The 19,294-nt window shown below is 34.7% G+C and overlaps 3 protein-coding genes across 3 annotated transcripts; 1 reads left to right on the top strand and 2 right to left on the bottom strand.

Moving 5' to 3' along the window:
• Window positions 1–1,175: 1,175 nt before the first annotated feature.
• LOC143552706 (uncharacterized) lies at window positions 1,176–4,206 on the top strand. The gene is made up of 4 exons (XM_077042856.1): window positions 1,176–1,264; window positions 3,117–3,220; window positions 3,306–3,444; window positions 3,943–4,206. Exons 1-4 carry the CDS (start codon window positions 1,246–1,248, stop codon window positions 3,978–3,980), a joined length of 300 nt encoding a protein of 99 aa, XP_076898971.1. The 5' UTR covers window positions 1,176–1,245; the 3' UTR covers window positions 3,981–4,206.
• Window positions 4,207–5,922: 1,716 nt separating this feature from the next.
• LOC143552705 (cytochrome P450 CYP749A22-like) lies at window positions 5,923–8,668 on the bottom strand. The gene is made up of 5 exons (XM_077042855.1): window positions 8,282–8,668; window positions 7,983–8,206; window positions 7,666–7,898; window positions 7,090–7,465; window positions 5,923–6,459 (listed from the first exon to the last, which is right to left on the bottom strand). The coding sequence occupies exons 1-5, from the start codon at window positions 8,553–8,555 to the stop codon at window positions 6,031–6,033; spliced, it is 1,536 nt and encodes a 511-aa protein (XP_076898970.1). The 5' UTR covers window positions 8,556–8,668; the 3' UTR covers window positions 5,923–6,030.
• An 895-nt stretch (window positions 8,669–9,563) lies between these two features.
• On the bottom strand, window positions 9,564–18,770 carry LOC143552704 (MLO-like protein 1). The gene is made up of 14 exons (XM_077042853.1): window positions 18,380–18,770; window positions 17,401–17,458; window positions 16,762–16,952; window positions 16,347–16,463; window positions 15,889–15,949; window positions 13,543–13,637; window positions 12,919–12,993; window positions 12,756–12,844; window positions 12,445–12,494; window positions 12,304–12,344; window positions 11,855–12,064; window positions 11,397–11,464; window positions 11,172–11,232; window positions 9,564–10,290 (listed from the first exon to the last, which is right to left on the bottom strand). The coding sequence occupies exons 1-14, from the start codon at window positions 18,503–18,505 to the stop codon at window positions 10,063–10,065; spliced, it is 1,470 nt and encodes a 489-aa protein (XP_076898968.1). The 5' UTR covers window positions 18,506–18,770; the 3' UTR covers window positions 9,564–10,062.
• Between the last annotated feature and the right edge of the window lie 524 nt (window positions 18,771–19,294).

Below are 19,294 nucleotides of genomic sequence, written 5' to 3'. Positions count from 1 at the left end.
CAAGGATTAAAAACCGAACCATTAACCAAACCAAAAGACGACTAAACCCGAACCGAAGTTAACCGAAAGTCAATTACATGAAAATAGAGTTAATCGAAAACCGGTTATCGTTTTTTTTGTACCATCGGTTAACCGAATCGAATTGAACCATTCATATTCTCATATATATCTAGGTTCTATACATTCATTTAATGTATTTCGTGCTTTATATCTCCATTTTAGATATTTATACCTCTATTTATTTTATTTTCATCTCCACTTCTTACCTCTATGTAATTATACATCTATTTCATTTATTTTTGGTATATTGGTTTTTATTAATCCCAACTATTACATTTGGTCACTGTCAGTCCCAACTAACGAATTGGCTGCTGACGGTCCCAACTTTTAACGTATTTATTCATAACGGTCCGCGACTAACAAAATCTTAACGCCGTTAGTTACAGGTCGTTGGAAAAACATTCTAGCCAGAAAAAGTCACATTTTTTGCTGGAAAACACAACATGAACAACGCCACCACCACCAATTGACTCACTGCCAACCAACCACCACAACTTGAGCACCATCAACCTATTCCGACGATGGTTTTAGGGTTCCGGCAACCTCAATAATTGGGGCTTTTACTAGAAAAAAGTTTCTTCAGGTCCGATATAGAGTTACCAATATATTTGGGACGGAAATGATGAGTTTTCGGGGAAAAAATGTAAGTTTTCCGAACAAAAACGTTTTTTGGCGACCGGCAACTAACAGTTTTAGGATTCTTTTAGTCGCAGACCGTTATGAACATTTTCGTTAAAATTTGTGATTGTTAACAGCCACTGCGTTAGTTGGGACCGACATCAACCAAAAGACGACAATTTGGATTAATAAAAACCAATATTCCTTTATTTTTTAACTCATGTTTGGTTTTGGTTAGTAACCGAAAACCAACAAACTAATCGAATAAACCAAACCAATCAACAAAAATTAGATGTTTATGTTTTAAAAAAATGAATCAACCGACAACTTTCATTTCGGTTCAAGTTTAGACTAATAACTGAACCGAACCGAACTTTACCAAACTCTTAAATAATGAAATGACCAAAGAAAAAATATTGACATAACCAAACGAATCAAAACTTGCCACGTAAGACCATACTTTCTCAACATTTCCGAAACCTTTTATCCCCAAATTCAACCCATTTGTGCGTGAGAACAAGACCCACGAAGAACAAGAACAAGAACAAGAACAAGCTCTCATAATTAATGGCGTATGTCGAAAGAGGTTCGTTTAATACCCACAAATTATTATATTATTATGTACAATTTCTTGTTTTTCTCGGTTGAATCTGAGATCGTAAATAACAAGATTAAAACTTATGGGTTATGATTGAATTAAACAATTCAGGCTTTATAATATCGAACATATTGTTAAATTGCGAATTGATGGTAAATTGGAATTAGATCCGTTCTAGAATAATATATTGTTTATTGTTTGTTAAATGATATCTATAGATTTAATTCAACCCAATTGTGTAGTCGGGCGGTGGGGTTGGGGCTTGCGATTTGTTGGGATTAGTCGGATTGGAATGTATATGTAATTTTTTAAATGTACATATATAATATATATATATATATATAAGAGGGGAACACATACCACAAGTACCTTAAAACTTTTTTTGTTTAAATTTAAAAATAAAAAATAATTAAATGTAATTAAAATTAAAATTTCATTGAAATATTAATGGGTGTTTAATTTTTCAAAAACCTCCAATGGGTTTGCCATGTGGTAAACCTTTGCCACAAATTGTAATTTGGCAAACTACCCACATAGTTAGGGGTGGGTTTGCCATGTGGTAAACAACCCATAAATTTTACCCACACTAGTGCCCCTTCCCCTCTAAAAGTTTCAATTTTGACCAAATAGTGATTAATCGGGGATTAGTCGGTGCCAGTGTTGTAGAAATTGCTAGTCGGGCAGTTGGGTGGGGACTAGTGATTAATCGGATTGGAAATCTTTTATATAATTTTCGATTATACACACACGCACACACATTTTTATGTAATTTATACATATACACATTTTTATATGTATATATATACACACGCGCGCGCATTTTTATGTATATGTATATGGAATAGCCGGAAATTGACCAAAAACTACTAGTGTTGACGGAAATTGACCGGAAACTGTCACAAATTTCCGGGAATCGATCGGATTAAAGGCCGGAGTAAAGGTCCGACTACCGATTTTCTGGCCGACTACCTAAATATTAATCTGTCAACAGCTGACTAGCGATTGATACCGACTAGTCCCGATTTTTACAACACTGGTCGGTGGTGTACGGACTGGTGATTAATTGGCGTCTAGGCGGGATTTTTACAACCATATGTCTCTGCTAGAAATGAGAAAATCGTATGTTATCTAATTTCTAAAGTACTAAAAACTGTAATTAGGTGTTTATGCATGTTTTTAACGGGTTGATCTGCATTATGTTTTATATGGGATGATGTATGCGGAGCTACTCAAGTATTAAAATTATTTTCGTTAAGGTCACCTGCATATTTATGCTAATTTATAACCCACTGTAATATGCATCTGGTATAGTTTGTACCCGATCTAGCCAAAAACATACCGGAACATAATAAAATGACAAAAGCACCTTAGTTTCTTTATCGAAACGTTGGTTTTTTAAAATATTAATATAAAGGTATTTTTGTTTTTAAAGAAAATAAGAAATTAAGCGAATTTCGGTCATTTTTCATGTTTTCTTGAGTCCAGAGTCCAAACACATTATCCCTTGTTATAATAAATGTTGTTTTTGTAATCATAATTTACGCATAATTATTAATAAAATAGTTTGTAAATAAACAAAATATGTCTGCACTTCAACCCCATAGTAAAAAAGAAAAAAAACCGACAAGCTTTGACCCGTTAAACAACCCACCGACCCGTTAAATTTTGTAATCTTGGACCCGTTAAACATGGGCTGCAATGATCTTATAGAGAAAATACATAAGTCACTGGTAAATGTTTTGGTTCGTTATTCTGCACTAGAATGTCATTGGTGCAAATTAAGTAAGTAATTTACAGTGTGAAATTTTTTAAAACTTTTTCACTTTGTGTTGATTCCTAGGTGTTGTGAAATCCAATCGATCAATATGGCGTCTCAGAACACTCATTGATTTCTTTTGGGCAATCATTAATTTCATTTCCGTGTTCTTCGCCACTATGTTTTCGGTAATATTAATTCTCAAAATCCATCTTCATATATGCAATAATGCCCATTATTAAACATTATGTTATGTATGCACTGCATTTGTAGATGGAGAAATCTAATGGCTACAAGAAGTCATCTGGTTCCAGCACGAAATGGGGTGGTGGTGGCGGCCCGGGCGGTCCTTATGGTGGCGGTCCTCGTGGGCCACCACGTGGATTAGACAATGTTAGAGGCATAGACCACAGTATGTTATTCAATTTTTTTTAATTTGATTCGTATACAAGTTAAAATATATATATATATATACGCCCTGCTTGCGGTGCGCGCATATAATGTATATATGTGTGAACCCTCGGGTGGGCAAAAGTAAAATTGCACTAATTTTGACGTTATTTTACTAATCTCGTGAAAATAACGTTAAAAGTGGCGGAAGGTTAATCAGGCATCATGTGGTGGCGTTGATAGCCGAAAGACAAGGGTACATGCACCAGTCAGCCGGTGCCCCGATGATTGAGTGCTATGTGCCTTATGTCCAAGGCTTGATGCAAAACTACTATCGAGCCGGGGGTCTCACCGGAAGCAGTCTCTCTATCCCTATGGGGTAGAGGTAAGGTTGTCTACATCTTACCCTCCTCAGACCCTACCATAGCTTTGCTATTGGTGGGATATACTGAGTACGATGATGATGATGATGATGATGATATAGCTATGTTGATGAGACTCGTGTTTTGTCTTTGTGCAGACTCGCTACCTGCATGCGGATCCTGCTGTGGAGGCTAATAGGTTGCAGATTCAGATACGTATAATCTTGTTTTCGATGTTGTTAAGTGATGACAATAAAAGTTGTGTAAAAATTGTTATTTGTGTTATTTTAATATTACTGCTTGTTTGACGCTGCGTTTTAATATAGTTATCTGATGTGGAATAACTAGAATCCGATTATCAGCTGTAAGAAAACAAATTGTGTTAAAGAAGAGTGTTTTTGAATGTTTGAAGTGGTAACAGTGATCACATGTTCTAAATTTAGGGATGTAATGAGCCGAGCTCGACTCATTAGTGGCTTCTCAAGCTCGGGCTTAGCTCGTGAGTGGTTGTTTAAGCTCTAGCTTGGCTCATGCTTGACTTGGTTATTATTTATTTAATTATTGTTTTTATATCCTTACATAACTATTTTTATGTATATTTGTAATTGTAATTTTTATTTATAATGTAATATATATTATGTTTATCATCTTTTATAATATAATGTAATATAGCTCGTGAGTGGTTGTTTAAGCTCTAGCTTGGCTCATGCTTGACTTGGTTATTATTTATTTAATTATTGTTTTTATATCCTTACATAACTATTTTTATGTATATTTGTAATTGTAATTTTTATTTATAATGTAATATATATTATGTTTATCATCTTTTATAATATAATGTAATATATATAATGTTTATAATAGTTCAAATACGTAACGTTTACATTTAGTAGACCTTAAAAAATCATAATACGATCTTAAGGGTGTTCATGGCCCGCAACCCAGACCGCACTTTTATTAAACCGAACTAAATTTGAAGACAACATCTGGTTGTTGACCGAGACCAAAACTAATAAATATAATATTAGACTGATGACCAACTACCTGTTTTCAGGCATCCATAGTCGCACTCATAGCTTGGAACCACCCAAATAAACTATTATTATGATTGCATAGTATTAATAAAACATGTACGATCATAGTTTGGAAGCATTCTATAAGTTGCGTGGTCCATCCATGGTCACACTCATTGCTTGAAAACACCCTTTAATCATTCATGTACATAATCAAGCTTTTGTCATGTTCCATTTGTTCAAATAAGGATTCATTTGTAATATTCAAATATACCAATTTCTTTGTGCATATGTGTAAGTTTGTTTATTATAGCTCTTCTTTTGCCCAAAGGCTATGAACATTGACATCATCTTGATGGTGATATTTGATAGTTAAGTTGAAACGTAAAAGGACTATATATATAGTATTTGTTTGGATCCATCCAATTAATCAATGATTTTTATGATTTATTAAATTAAAGTGAGAGCCATTTGATAGTTATATATGTTAAAAGTTAAAACTTAAAAAGGACTATATTATATTTGTTTGGATCCAATCATAGATTTTGATTAGCTAATAAATTATAGTGATAGCCACACTTGTACCTTGTGTTCTTGAGAGCCATTTTTAAGTTTAGCACCGAGTTCTAACGTATAAAGAATTCGTTAGAAGGGATCAAGGACGCATCTATGATCGATATGCATATCTAGTGTAAGAACATGTAAATAAGTACAAGTATCAATATCATTATGCATATCTAGTGCATGCTTATGAGCTTGGACATATTGATGTTTAGCTTGTTAAGTTTCAATCTTTAAGCTTTTCGATCTCGTTTCTGAGCTTTAGCTCGTTAAGTTTAAGCCTTTTAACGATCGGTTCTTGGTCGTAACCACAGGATGATAGTCGTGTTCTCAGAAAAGCCAAAGGTACTTAAGCAAGTATTAGTGTATTACTCAACCAAATAGTAATAGTAATAAGGAGGCATGTAGCAAATTATGTTACTACTTACCAATAATAATGAGACATGTAGTCACTTATGTCTTCATAGTAATTAAATATCAACATTGCAACACAATTACATGATACATCTTACAAAATAATGATTCTAGAATCAATAGTAAGATGTTAAACCAAAAACTAAACTCTACATCACCAATCATTCACACAAGTTCTTATTACTGAATATCAACGCTTCAACACAATTACATCTTACAACATAATGATTATAACACGCAAGAACAAATAAATATCTTTCAAACAGGATGAAGGATCACTTTAACACCGTTCTTAGGTGTAAGGATATACACATCAGCCGGGTAATGAACATGGTTATCCGAAAGGGTGAACCTATAACGTTGCAAGATCATTGAAAGCGCAATCTTCGCTTCATTTGTGGTGAAATTTAATCCAACACAAGTTCGGGATCCCATCCCAAAAGGAAGAAAAGCCGCAGCATTGTTGTTGGTAGCTTTAGCCACCCCATTCACGAATCTTTCGGGTCGGAAACAATGAACATCCTTTCCCCAAATCTCTGAGTTGTGATGAAGTGCAAGAATTGAGATGAAAATATTCAATCCAGTTGGAAGTTTAAGGTTTCCTAATTTGATTTCCCTCTCGGATTTTCTTGTGACCGTTAGCACCGGGGGATATAACCTTAGTGACTCATGGATCACCATGTTCATCTGTATTGATCAAGAACCTATCAGATTCATTTGCATTCAAACAAACGTATTCAGGAGATGCAGAGGCCTCTCCTGCTTATATCCCGACTAAAAAAAACCTCTCTATGTTTTTTTACGTTTAAACAGTGTTGCAAAAATTCCGACTGGGAGCCGATTAATCCCCGATTTATTAACTTTGGGCTAGTCGGTCAATTAGTAAGTCAATGGAAAAATTCGGCTAAACTCAGGATTAATCAAACTTAGTTGGCGTTTTCTGACGAGGTTTCAGCCAAAATCGGCGGTTTCCGACAAGATTCTAGCCAGGTTAGCGGGTTCCGGCAAGATTCCAGCCAATTTCGGCCAGAGTGTGTATGTGTATATATATAATCAAAAATTGCATAAAAAATGTGATATAAAACTGAAAATTATACATTAAAGTCTGATCTGATTATTTCTGATAAATATCGATTAATCGCTAGTCCCCACCCCACCGCCCGACTAGCGACTTTTACAACCTTGGTTTACGGTGCTATAATCCAGATAACATAAAATGTAGTTAAGAAAACCAGAACAAACAACCACACAAAAATACTAATCATGATAGTTGTAAACTACCGCTAAAAGTGAGAAGGAAAACAAATAGTTTCTTACTGTTTTAAGTCTTGCAATTCCATCCGAACTCGGGAAATTCTGACCAAATAACCCGATCACTTCTTCCCTTAACTTGTCTTGCCATTCTTGATTAATCGCTAGAAGGAAAACCGTCCACGAAAGTAAGCTTGTGGTCGTGAGATGTCCCGCCCCGTATATGGTTTTGATCTCATCAATCATGTGCTCTATAGTGATCCTCTTGCTTTCATTAGAATCATTAGCCATTTTCACAAGCTGTCCAAGGTAATCACTTCCATACTCATCGACCCCTTCATCCGTATTCTCCTTTCGTTTCTTCACAATGTCTAGAATCGATTTCTTTATTGCCGTTTCAAGCTTCTCCGCTTCTATTTCATCTTTTGTCTTTGATATCAAACTAAAATACAAATTGTTGGTTTTATCATTTATCTTTAAGCTTATATTTTCTATAACGCGAAATAAATATTATGATAGTTTATTGACGTTTTATTATTATCATCGTTAGTTTGTTATCTTTATCATTAATTATTCTTTTCATTGTAATTTCTTAATGTAAAGAGATTTGTTTTCCGTATCATTCACTAATACAGATCTCACCTGATTCCTGGAAACCGTAGCCTATACACATTTCTAACCGTTATTGCTGTTAATCTCGCCACCATCTCAAATATATGCTTCCCTTCAACAAAACTACTACCAAAAGCCGTTCTTGATATCACCTCGGTTGTCACCAAGCCGAATTCTTTATGCACGTCGATTTCTTGGCCTTCAAAGTCTTTCCACTTATCCAGCATCGTCTCGACGCTTCTGCTCATCTCAGGAATCATTTTCTGTGACATTGGTATTAAGATATTAAAGTTTTTAATCAAATTACATGAAATCAATTAACTTTTGTATTAAAATTAGCATTCAACCTTCAAGCTTTCAGAATGGAAAGTATGATTGGCTAGCTTTCTAACCTTTGCCCATTTTCCGCCTTCGTTTGTAATAAGCGATTCGCCTAAAAGCTTCTTAGCATACCCTACCATATCCATCTTCGGGTAAGCTCCTTCTCGATTGCTTAGTACTTCTTTTACAAGCTCCGGATCAGTAACAAAAAGTTGTGCCTCCGGTCCATGCCAGTTTATAAAATTCAACCCTATAAAACATTTTGAGCAACTACATATAAGCCTTTGAATTAACGAACACATTTTATGCATGGTTAATATCTTACCGTAGGTTTTAATCCAAGAGTGTACGTGCGGCTGAATTCGTGGAAAGATGTCGTGTGAGATGTCCATCGGGTGGTTCATGGACTGGTTTCTCATGGCAGCGATGACTCGAGTGTTTCCATGAGGAAATTTATAAGGGAGACCTTTAATACCTTGGGATTTCATCATATTCTGAATTCTGTTGGGAGTCCACCATGCTTTATGAACAAACTTAAGGAAAACCCGAAGGAGAAGAAGACTCGATGTGATGGTTACAAGAACTAGAAGTAGAGACATGACTTGGATGAACTCTTTGTTTCAAGTTTTCTGCTTAGGATAAATATTTATAGTGTTGTGCTAAACGTATCTCATCTCTCGAAGTACATCTCCCTTCAACTTGTTATATCAGTAATAATTCGTCATTTCACATTAGAAGACAAACAAATCCTCACGATTTCAAGTAGGAATTATTTAGAAAATATTAGGATGATATAGTTATATATATGTTTAGCCAAATACATATATTATCTGTATAGTTGGTAGCTAGTTATAATGATTGATTTCAAATATGAAGGACATTATGTCAATATCTTGTTTTGGACTAGTGAATTTAATACTATTACCAATACTTGGCATGAACAAATAATTTAATTAAAAATCACTAGTACAGAAGAACGATTTTTTAATTATCACGGTTATATTGAGTTTTTTTAACGGTCTCAAAACTGTTTAAATATTGCGTTACATAAAACGGAATCTATAACTTAACAAGGTTTACTGACCAGTGTAATAACTGTAAATATCTACTATTTAAAACTTTAAAACAGATCCTAACCACGTTTTACTAAATATTTATAACGGGCATTTAATCGGTGTTTACTATACATTTACCACGGGCTACTAACCGGTGTTATATTGGCATCGTGCTTTTATACACCATGATTGATCAAAACGTAAATGAAACTATATACAAGGGGTTTAAAACCGTTACTTATTGGAACCATAACCGGACTTTAATAGAAAAATAAAAATAATATTCACAACTATTTAATTATTTCACCAAAATTCAAATAGAATAAATGTATATTAATTTTACCCACTCCATATAACACATTTTCTTCTAAAGTTGAGATTGATCATTAATTACAACAACCAGTTCTTAAAGATTATAGTGTTCCCATTTTTTATAAAATACAAGATGCTATTAAAAAAACATCACATTGCCCTTGCAACCCAATAAATAATATCTAGTCTTTCTTCCACAATCATTCACAAGTGTTAACCCAAAATGATCTGAAACCTCAACCTATTGAGCTATAAGCTCAATTGCAGTTCCCGGAAATGTATGGATCTAGCAATATCTCGGATCAATCCGTGCTATAGATCCCCATAATTGATCTATAACACTTGGATCTCAACTCGTGAAAAAGAATAAACGAGTAGAGAAACAACACCGTTAACTATGTGAAAAATATGATTGTATTAAGAGTTCTTAGGGGCCTAGTGCATACTCTTGACAATTTATAGTCTAGGCCCCTTGGTTACATAAAAGGCCTAATAGGCCCAAAAGTAACTACAACCAACAACGGTAATATTGTTACATAAGCCTAACTAGTTTTAGCCCTACAAATCGTACATCACAAAAACTAATAATGATATATTTACAAGCTTATAACCGTCACATCGGACTCCATGATCTTCATGGGTCGATAAGATTTTGTTATCGATCATTGACCGGGATGTTGTATCATGTATGGGCTTATATACATCAGTTTACAATCTCATATCAACCATTTCTAAATCTCTATGTACCTTGTTGTGAATCGGTAGCAATATGAATGCCATGCAGCTCGGCATCAGGACCACTGTAACGTGGACCGCCACCGCCACCACCATCACTAGAACCCGAACCATCTTTAATTTTGGTGGTGGTGCTGGTTAGAGTATTCTTTTTCTTGGCCTTTTGGGCCCAACTAATAAGACCTGCTTGCACATGCTCATCAAACATTGACCTCTTGAAATTACTTCCCATCTACATATTAACCATTTAGTGTGTTAAGTTTTTGGTGCTTTTAGTATGATCCAACAAATAAAGTTTTGACCTTAAAGTAGAGGTGTCAATTGTGTCCTATTAGCGGGTTGGTGGGTTTAATAGTTTAAACCGAACACGACTCATATTTTTATTCATGTCAAAAACATCAATCCTAACACTTAAAATCATGTAACCTGAACACAAGTACACAGCCCATTTAACCTATTTATCAAAACGTGTCAAGCTGGTTGGCGGATGATAACGAAGTTATAAATGTGTTAATCAAGTTGGTGAGTTGTAAAAAAATGGGTTACACATAACATAAAGGTTAGTGATTGAATTGTTTAAACATGTTCGCAGGTCGACTTGTTTAACAAAGCAATTTGGCAGGTCAACCTGTTTACCTAAGCAGTTTGGTGGGTCGACATGTTTAACAAAACAAGTAAGCGGATCAACATGTTTAACTAAATAAGTTGACAGGTCGACCTTTTTTACTAAACATGTTACTTAACTAAGCCAACCCGAACATGATTCATTATATTAAGGATGTCATCATGCATAGAACTCATTTATCTAAACGTATGAAACTGGTTTGCGGGTGATAGCAAAGTTAAAGCATATTAATCAAGTTGGCGGGTTGTCAAAAGATTGGTTAAGCAAGTTAGTGGATTCTTTAACTAAACATCTTAATTAGGCCAGCTCGCTCGAACATGACAAGTTTAATTAAACCAGTCAATCCAAAAACGACCCATTTAATTAAACAAGTAAACTCAAACAAACCTAAAATCGAATTATTTTCATGTTGTTTTCAGGTTGTGTCCAAAATTGCCACCCCTACCTTAAAGCCAAAGTCCATAAAATTCGAAAATGAAACCAGTTACCTGTGTGACAAGCGCGTAAAGTGGTAGAGTGCTGTAACTACACATAACTTGAACAAATGCCCTAAAACAAATAAAGAAAATGCATCTTTACCAAACATTTTACCATTTTAAACACATCTATATTGACCTATCTAAGTTTTGTAGGGCCATTTTTTGTTTACTTGTCTTACAAGCAAATTAAAAATGGGCTAAAAGGCTAAAACAGTAATATTAATCATGCATTACCCAATAATGAGTCTTGGGATGATGTAAATCAATTTTCCCATTATGCATGAATGGGGGCCAAATTGAACCTGTTGATATAACAAATTTGATCAATTTCTATCCATTTCTATATAGATACAATTTTTTTTTGTAAAGGTTACAGTTTTGAAAAACTTTTATTAAAACAGGTCAATTCGAGTTATATTATTTCATAAGCGATCAAATATGAAAAATATTTATAATTAGTAAAGTGTGATGCTTAAAACATCATAAATAACTTTGATTAAAAAACATATTATCATTGTCATAATAGCCGTTTCAAAAAAAATTGTAATAATACAACTATATAAAACATATTATCATTGTGATAATGCAAGTTGAAACAACTTGTTCCTGCATGAACTCGTTTTGACCCATGACTCAATCCTCCCGTTTTGTTACCCCTGATTATTATATGGGCTTTACAAGATAAAACTTACAAGTATCCAGAAGAAGAATGAGATCTCAAACGCGTTTTGGAAAAGGATAAAATGTATAAAATGACGAACGATCTTTGGTCGATGAAACCAAAAGTGCTCATCTGAAGGTTTTACTACCAATTCACCTTCTATGGCTATATGTCTCTCAGCAACCTCATGTGCTAATTGAATGATTACGTGTTCTAGTTTGGTTCCCACGGCAAGTAGAAGCTGAGAACATCATTATATTATGTTATTGAAAACAGAAAACATAAATTAAAAACCAAAATATTTACTTAAATATACCAAAATTTGGTATTTTCAAGCAAAATAAGCAAGTATTTTTTTAATGATATTTACCCTATATTGTATTTCATACTATAAATAATGTCAATATGTCATGGACTCATGGCTACTACATTGGTTCTTTATAATTTGGTGATGAATATTTTTAAGTTGGGTGACTTTACCATGAAGGGAATGAAAGCTATCCAAAAATATGTATGCCAACCTGCAAGAAAACCAAGACACAAATATACCTTGTGACAAAAGCCTTTAAAAAATCTAATAATACTTGAATAATATACTTAACTTAGAAAAGTGTCGCGTACCGTCAATATTCAGCAACAAGAATATGATCACAAATATCCATAAATACCAACTACAATCATTAAAAGCACATATTAGCAATGTTGTAGTAACTGCTAGTCCCTAATCGGGCAGTGGGGTAATCATCGATGCTTAGTCGGGATATTTACAACATATATATTAGCACACCACTTTAACATTCTTTTAACTTTCATAAGTTAATAATGCTTCAAAATTTTGATGATGAAAGAAAACATCCAGAAATACAATAAATAACATCACTTATGCAATTCTTGTAGTTCTCAAAATAGTAACTTTGTAGTAAATCACTTGCCTGATGCCAACAACTTTCCTAAAGTCGTCTTCGAGGGCTCGCATCATGTACTTGTGAAAATTAAATTTCCGATTACCCCTGCAATGCGTCTACAATATCATGAAATCATTTGTGTACTTTCTAAAATGAAAATACAAAGACCGTGACACTTAGAAAAAGTTACCATAATGAATCCTAGTCGTAGAGCATAGTAATCTGGTTCGGTGACTGATCCATAGAATTGCTTGGCGAATGATTTCTTCAAATTTGTTCATAACATTAGAGTTGAGAACAAATTGGGTACAAAGATAAGATTAGACTGTACGCATAAACCATTCAAGACGTGAAATGCAAGTAATAACATATATTTTTTGTAATCATGAGAACCCATTAAGGAAAACTCATAAGGCCCATTAGTCTGACCCAATGACCTTGAAGTTGATAATCCAATAATTAGACGCTCACCACTCTTTCACCGTTTGAAAGTTGCATTAATACTTGTTTGAGTTAATTATTCAGATGGTTTATGTGGTTTACATGGATTGCAGGTTTGATTATTAACTTTGAGAAATTACATTTGTAGTCCCCATTGCCATTTTTTTCATAGTTAAGGACCAAGCATGCAGTCCATCGGAATAATTAACTCTACTTGTTTTGTTTGACTATAAAATAAAATGGTTTTGTTTTGGGGACGTGATGAAAAATGTACATGTTATTTCAAACATCTAACAAACATAAATTGTTTAGTACGATAATAAGATGATGTGAAACACAACCAAATGGCGTCCAAACATCAGTAATAACTTACCAGCCAACCTAGAGCCTCTGAACGCTTCCCGAGACCCATAAAGCGTTTTGTGATGAAATCATGATCTCTGACATTTGTGAACTCCGGCTCGGTAGCTGTAAATCATCATAACCATGATATGAAAGAGCTTACATTACAAGGAAAAAAAAGGAAAAAAACTAGGAAAAGGTCTTTGTTCAAATGGGGCACAAGATCAAATCTTTATCCATATTACAACATAAAGGAGACCAATTAAAATAAGAAATGATATTACTAAACGACATTCATAATGAAGTAGTTTACGAACCCAAAGTTTATGTGTAACATCACGTAAATTTCGGGCCAAAAATGTCAAGAATCAAAGTCAAGGGACTAATTCTGTCAATTTCCAAACTCCAGGGACTTAAATAAAAAAAAATTTCTTGACCCATCGCGCTACGCGATGGATCAAGAGAGACCCCATCGCGATACGCGATGGAGTGTCTGACACGCAGTGACACGTGTGCCACGTGGCACACGGTGGCAACGTCTGCCGCCACGTGTCACCACGTGGCAACACGTCCGCCACGTGGCGCGGCGCCTGCCACGTGGCGCCACGTGGCAAGTCTACACACTGACTCAACAAACCTACATCGCGCTACGCGATGGGCTTGCCAAGGGACCCATCGCGTAGCGCGATGGGGTCCAATTTTTGGCTATAAATAGGAGGCCACGGGTTCTCATAACCCACACCTCAAAATCACACATATACTCTCTCTCTAGCTTCTCTCTAAACCTCGAAAAGCGTGCCCTCGGTCCACCTCGTTTTGCGTACCCGATTCCTCGATTTCCGTGCTATACATCGATAAACGTACCACTTCCCGACAACTTTCTAATCAAGAAGGAGGTGCTGCCCCAACGTCCCGACGATCATTTCGAAGTACGAGCTGTGAAGAGTTGGCGTCTCGATAAGTGTGTCAGAAGGGTTGATCAAGTGTGTGTTGATAAGGAGGATAGAGTCGAACTGCTGCCCGAGTGAATAAGGTGTATTGAGTCAAGAAAGGTAGGCATAATGCCCGAATAAAATAATAATAAAATATTATAAGGGCTTAATACCCCAAGTCGAAGTTATTCTCGATAAACAAAGAAATATATATAATAAAGAAAATAAAGAAAAAGAAAAATAAAATATATATGTGAGTATATATATGTATATGATTATTCTTTGTTATAAAATATATTATTCAAGTATAATGAGTATACTTAAATAATAAAGAAAGAAATACGTTTCTTAAAGAAGAAGAAACGTAGGGTTTTTATAAATAAACGAAAGGTTTATAAAGATTATTTTTTTAACTAAAGGTTTTAAAGTAAAAGAGATAATGAACTAAAGGTTCATCGAGATAAATAAGACTAAAGGTCTTAAGCCGGATCGTGTATCCGACTAACAAAAGTTATACTCGTACTATAGGTGCGAGATAACAAGAAAAAGACTCACAGACGGTGTTGGAAGCCGATCCTATTGAAAAGGTGAATACGTCCCACTTTTACAAACTTGTTTTCAAACAATCAAACATGTTATGTGTAAAACTTTACATGATGCTACGTGTCTCTAAAAACATTGTAAATAAGAGTATAAGCCTAGCCCTCAGGCTGTGGTATACGTTTGTCTGGATCCTTACATATGTGGAACGCGGAGGGCACATCGCACCACGCTTGGTCACGACCTCCAGCCACGATGGGCCGGACCTAAGTTATGTCCGAGTGAGACTGACCATGTGTATATTTATGGTACCTAAGTTATGTCGAAACGATGCGGTATTTTGCTGAGGTGACTTAGTGTAGAGACTCGAGTTTATAATGATTGTTTAACTTGATTATTCCTAAGCCAAGATAGGCCGAGACTTACGTGGTTTCGAGGGGTGATTAAGTAAAGAAAATATTTTTAGCGTCAGCATATTCACCAGCATTCGTTGCTGACGTATTTTTATAACGTTTTTGCAGGTAATCAGGAATAGAGCTTAAAGGACGAAGAAGCTCAAGAATCCGATGGCTCGGATAATTTTGTTTAAATATTAAAATATGATGGTTTTGTAAAATATAAACAAGTAAATACTATACGAGACTTTCGTCTCGTCTTTTTGTATTGTAAATATTTATAATATCGATCCTTAAATTTTTATAAAGTCTTCCGCTAATAATCGTAACTCTGATTTATAAACAAATATGATACCACCTATTGATCACTCTCCTAGGCCTAAAATGGGGTGTGACATTATGTGAATACGTTTTCTATTATTTTGGTGAATATACGTTCGACCTGAACGTTTTTAAACTCGCCCTTTAAAAATTGAATATAGCAAATTAAAATCGAGTCTAGTAAATTACCTTTTGGAGAATCAGACTCCTCTTCTTTAATAGATGTTTCCCATTTCTTCCATTGCCTTATCTAATTTGAAAAAAAAAATTAACCACATAATCTTATCTATATCTATACTCTCTAATAAAAGACAAGTTTTGTCACTTGTCACTCTTGCATTAGACCTCATCCTTTCTAATAAATTTATAATACTTACCATTCTTAAAATTTATGCTTCAAAATTTATTAATTTAATATTTACTTCCTATTTATTTCATTCATTTGATATTTAAAATTATCTTTTAATTTATTATTGTTTTAAAGACTATTGTACAACGACTATATTAATAGTGTTTAACTGATTTATTTGTTTCTTATATACTGATTATTTATTAAGTATTGTATTTTCAAGAAAAACTTATGTAATACACGAGCCTTAAACTAGTATATTATATATAAATAAAAGCCTATGAGGAGATTTACTAACCTTAGAGGCGCCAAATATAACGGTTAGAACAGAAAATGTCACGTGCACAATAGCAAGTACAAAAATAAAGATGTGCAGATGATGCAATGCCTCGGTGGATAACAATGGTACTTTATTCTGTTTAAAAGACAACAGTACGTAAAGAAACATTAGTTATATATATAATTCAACAAAAAAAATTATAAAAAGGAAACAAAAAACTATGGCTTGATCCGACCCTAAGTAAATATCGCTCGTTTTGCCTGAAGTTTAAATGGTTGGTTTGGTTTACACAAAGTTCCAAACCGTCAACCGAACCATTAAACCCACAAACATGTTGTTTAGGTTGATTTGACACGGTTTGGATGGGTTTGTCAGTTTAAATAGTTTATGACCGTAACAATAGTTCTTAAATTATAAAAGCTAAATTGATTACCTGTTGAGCACAAATACCCGATGGATTTTCTGTGTTTTCTAACAAATGACGAAGAATGTTTGGGTGGTCTTTGTCGTCGGGTAATGCACAAGGAAGAAAGTGTTTCATAATATCTTCGTCCACGCAAATCGTGACAATTCTAGATTGACAAACAGATAATAACAGTGAAATGAATCCCAACAGCATCAACTCTGCACCAAAAGTAGTCAATCAAGTGAAAAACATTAAATAAGGTGTGTAAACTTCAAAAGAAAATCTAAAACCTAGTAAACACAAAACTTTATGAACCAATTACTCATTTTTCGTAAAAATATCCTTCATGGAAAATCAACTTATGTCGAAAGTAACTAGTTATTGGTTGGTAGTGCAAAAGAAGTGGATATGTGCCTTGTCAAATTTGCGTAAAACTGGCTAAGTTTCACGTCAATTATGATACGTGTCGTTGTCTTGTTGGTTCTGAAAGCTAGAGCACCTAATTTGTGTACATCGTTTATGTGTTATTATGACGTGTGTTTATGTGTTATTTGTTGCTAGTACAAAAGCAAGTGACATTTGTGTCGTGTCTTAGTTATTCGCAATTGATTAAGTTTTGCATTAACACAACAACTGCATCAATACAGAATTTCCAAAGTTGAATACCTTCTTTAACTTTTTGTAGGGCTTGAAAGAGTGGCTTCCGACCATCCTTCATCAATTTCTGCACATAAACAATGCAAATTTGATAATAAACTCTACACCTATTATATTTCAATAATAAAAGTGTGTCAATTATTATCATAGTTATTGTTGTCAATATTCATAACAAGGCATAATTTCTAGTCAGGTTTAATCGCAGTCGGCCTTCATGTGACAGGTTTTCCCATAACAGGAGATGGTGGGATTGGTCTGCGATTGTGGGAATATGAGGTATCCTTTTGTAAGGGGTGTCTCTCAAAATAGCTAAAAATATTGGGATGAAAGCAAGTATAAATTCGGGCCTTAAGTAAATAACAATCAGACGGTTAACCCTAAATTTTATAAAACTAAACATATAAACAACAAATTAACAACTAACTATAAGTTTACTGTTTAGCGACGCAAACTGAAAAATAGTGATTACATCGAAACAGAAGCCAAGCGGGCAACAAGTTGTGGAAAAACTCAAAAACCTAATTGTGGGGTGGTGATTGGCATAGCAGCGAAGGCCGGATTCGACGCCGGCGGAGTACTGGAGGGTGTTCTTTTCCAACGTTCGTTTTATCCCGCCTCAGTATTTTGTAAAGGTTTTAAATAGGTTATTGGGTTGATTAATGGTTATGAATTTAAGGACAGATAAGATATTAATTCAGATAGACTCAGGACTTATTAATTATGATTGGGTTGGGCTAGTATTATATATAACTTATTAACTTATAACTTAATACTTTTTTTCTGGAAAAAAAATACACATATATATAACTTTTTTTAAAAATTTCGAGTATAGCGGGGTGTCGGGCCAGTGTCGGTCGACCACCCTGCCATGGTTGAGAGTCGGTCTTGCCTTTTGTCATTGGGTTACCCAGATAACTGGCCTTTTATTCATTGGTCGTTCAAAAGAAAATTACACAAAATGCAAAGAACCCTAATATCTAACACGAACCTTGCCTGCGAAATGCAGAAAGCGTTCGATGGCGAGGGAAGCGCAGACCATGATGGTGCAGACGGCGGCAACAACCCATGTAGGTGTATACTCAAACGACGTCCCTTCGCCTTCTTGTCCCCCCATGATTTTGTATGGAAACTAACTCGAATATTCAATGCGGGTTGGTGTGTAAGATGAACATGAACATGAACATGAATAGAGGATGACAGAATTGAAATGTTAGCCGATGGTAAGATACTCGTCGCCGCCAATAATCCCGACCAATTTTGTTGTTTGTTTCGTGATTACTTCTTCCTTTACAAAACATCTTTGTGTCTCCAACCAAATGCCTTCATTCTAATCCTTACAATTAGAATTGGTGTCAACAAATTTGCTTACATATTGTTTCTCTTTTTACCACGTGCCACGTGTATGTTTCTTTCTTTCTATTTTTTTGCAACTATGTATTGTTTCTTTACATATGTATTGTTTTGTAACACATCATTTTTACATGCATTAAAACATATTGTTGTAAACATTTGTTTTTGATTTAGATACAAACATTTGTCACTAAAACAAGCTGCATCCGCCTCTCCACCACCGCTCGCCTCCGTCATCCACGGAATGCCGCCACATGACAGAAACTATTTTTTCCACGATTCTTCTCACTTCAGGAGGTCAACCCCAATTAAACAACTAGTTAAGAGGTTCTATAAATCAGAAACTTGTCGGGCGAACCCCCTCATAGGAAGGGAAACTATAAACTATATAGTATACACTTTGATACAACTAGACTAGAATCTCAAATAAAAAACACAAAAAACTGTGTTAAATTGAATAGAAGAGTGAGACAACAGTAATATTTGGAGAAACACCAATCTAAAACATGGTTAAGATCGAAGTTTCAACGGGCAGGGTTGTAAAAATCGTTAA

Source organism: Bidens hawaiensis, unplaced genomic scaffold, assembly GCF_021521415.1.
Source record: "Bidens hawaiensis isolate Kalapana, Puna unplaced genomic scaffold, B.hawaiensis_p1.1 tig00017009_1, whole genome shotgun sequence".
In the NCBI taxonomy this organism is placed as follows: domain Eukaryota; kingdom Viridiplantae; phylum Streptophyta; class Magnoliopsida; order Asterales; family Asteraceae; genus Bidens; species Bidens hawaiensis.
The sequence above is the reverse complement of the archived record's forward strand: the minus strand, read 5'-3'. Positions and strand labels throughout refer to the sequence as shown.

Coding starts and splice junctions, on each gene's coding strand:
- LOC143552704 (XM_077042853.1), bottom strand. CDS start 18,505: ATGGGGGGACAAGAAGGCGAAGGGACGTCGTTTGAGTATACACCTACA. Junction 16,464..16,761: donor CGGGTATTTGTGCTCAACAG/GTAATCAATTTA, acceptor TCTTTTAAACAG/AATAAAGTACCATTGTTATC. Junction 10,291..11,171: donor TTTACGCGCTTGTCACACAG/GTAACTGGTTTC, acceptor GTTAATATGTAG/ATGGGAAGTAATTTCAAGAG.
- LOC143552705 (XM_077042855.1), bottom strand. CDS start 8,555: ATGTCTCTACTTCTAGTTCTTGTAACCATCACATCGAGTCTTCTTCTC. Junction 7,899..7,982: donor TCCATTCTGAAAGCTTGAAG/GTTGAATGCTAA, acceptor CCAATGTCACAG/AAAATGATTCCTGAGATGAG. Junction 6,460..7,089: donor GAATTGCAAGACTTAAAACA/GTAAGAAACTAT, acceptor TGATCAATACAG/ATGAACATGGTGATCCATGA.
- LOC143552706 (XM_077042856.1), top strand. Junction 3,221..3,305: donor TCTTCGCCACTATGTTTTCG/GTAATATTAATT, acceptor CTGCATTTGTAG/ATGGAGAAATCTAATGGCTA. Junction 3,445..3,942: donor TGTTAGAGGCATAGACCACA/GTATGTTATTCA, acceptor GTCTTTGTGCAG/ACTCGCTACCTGCATGCGGA.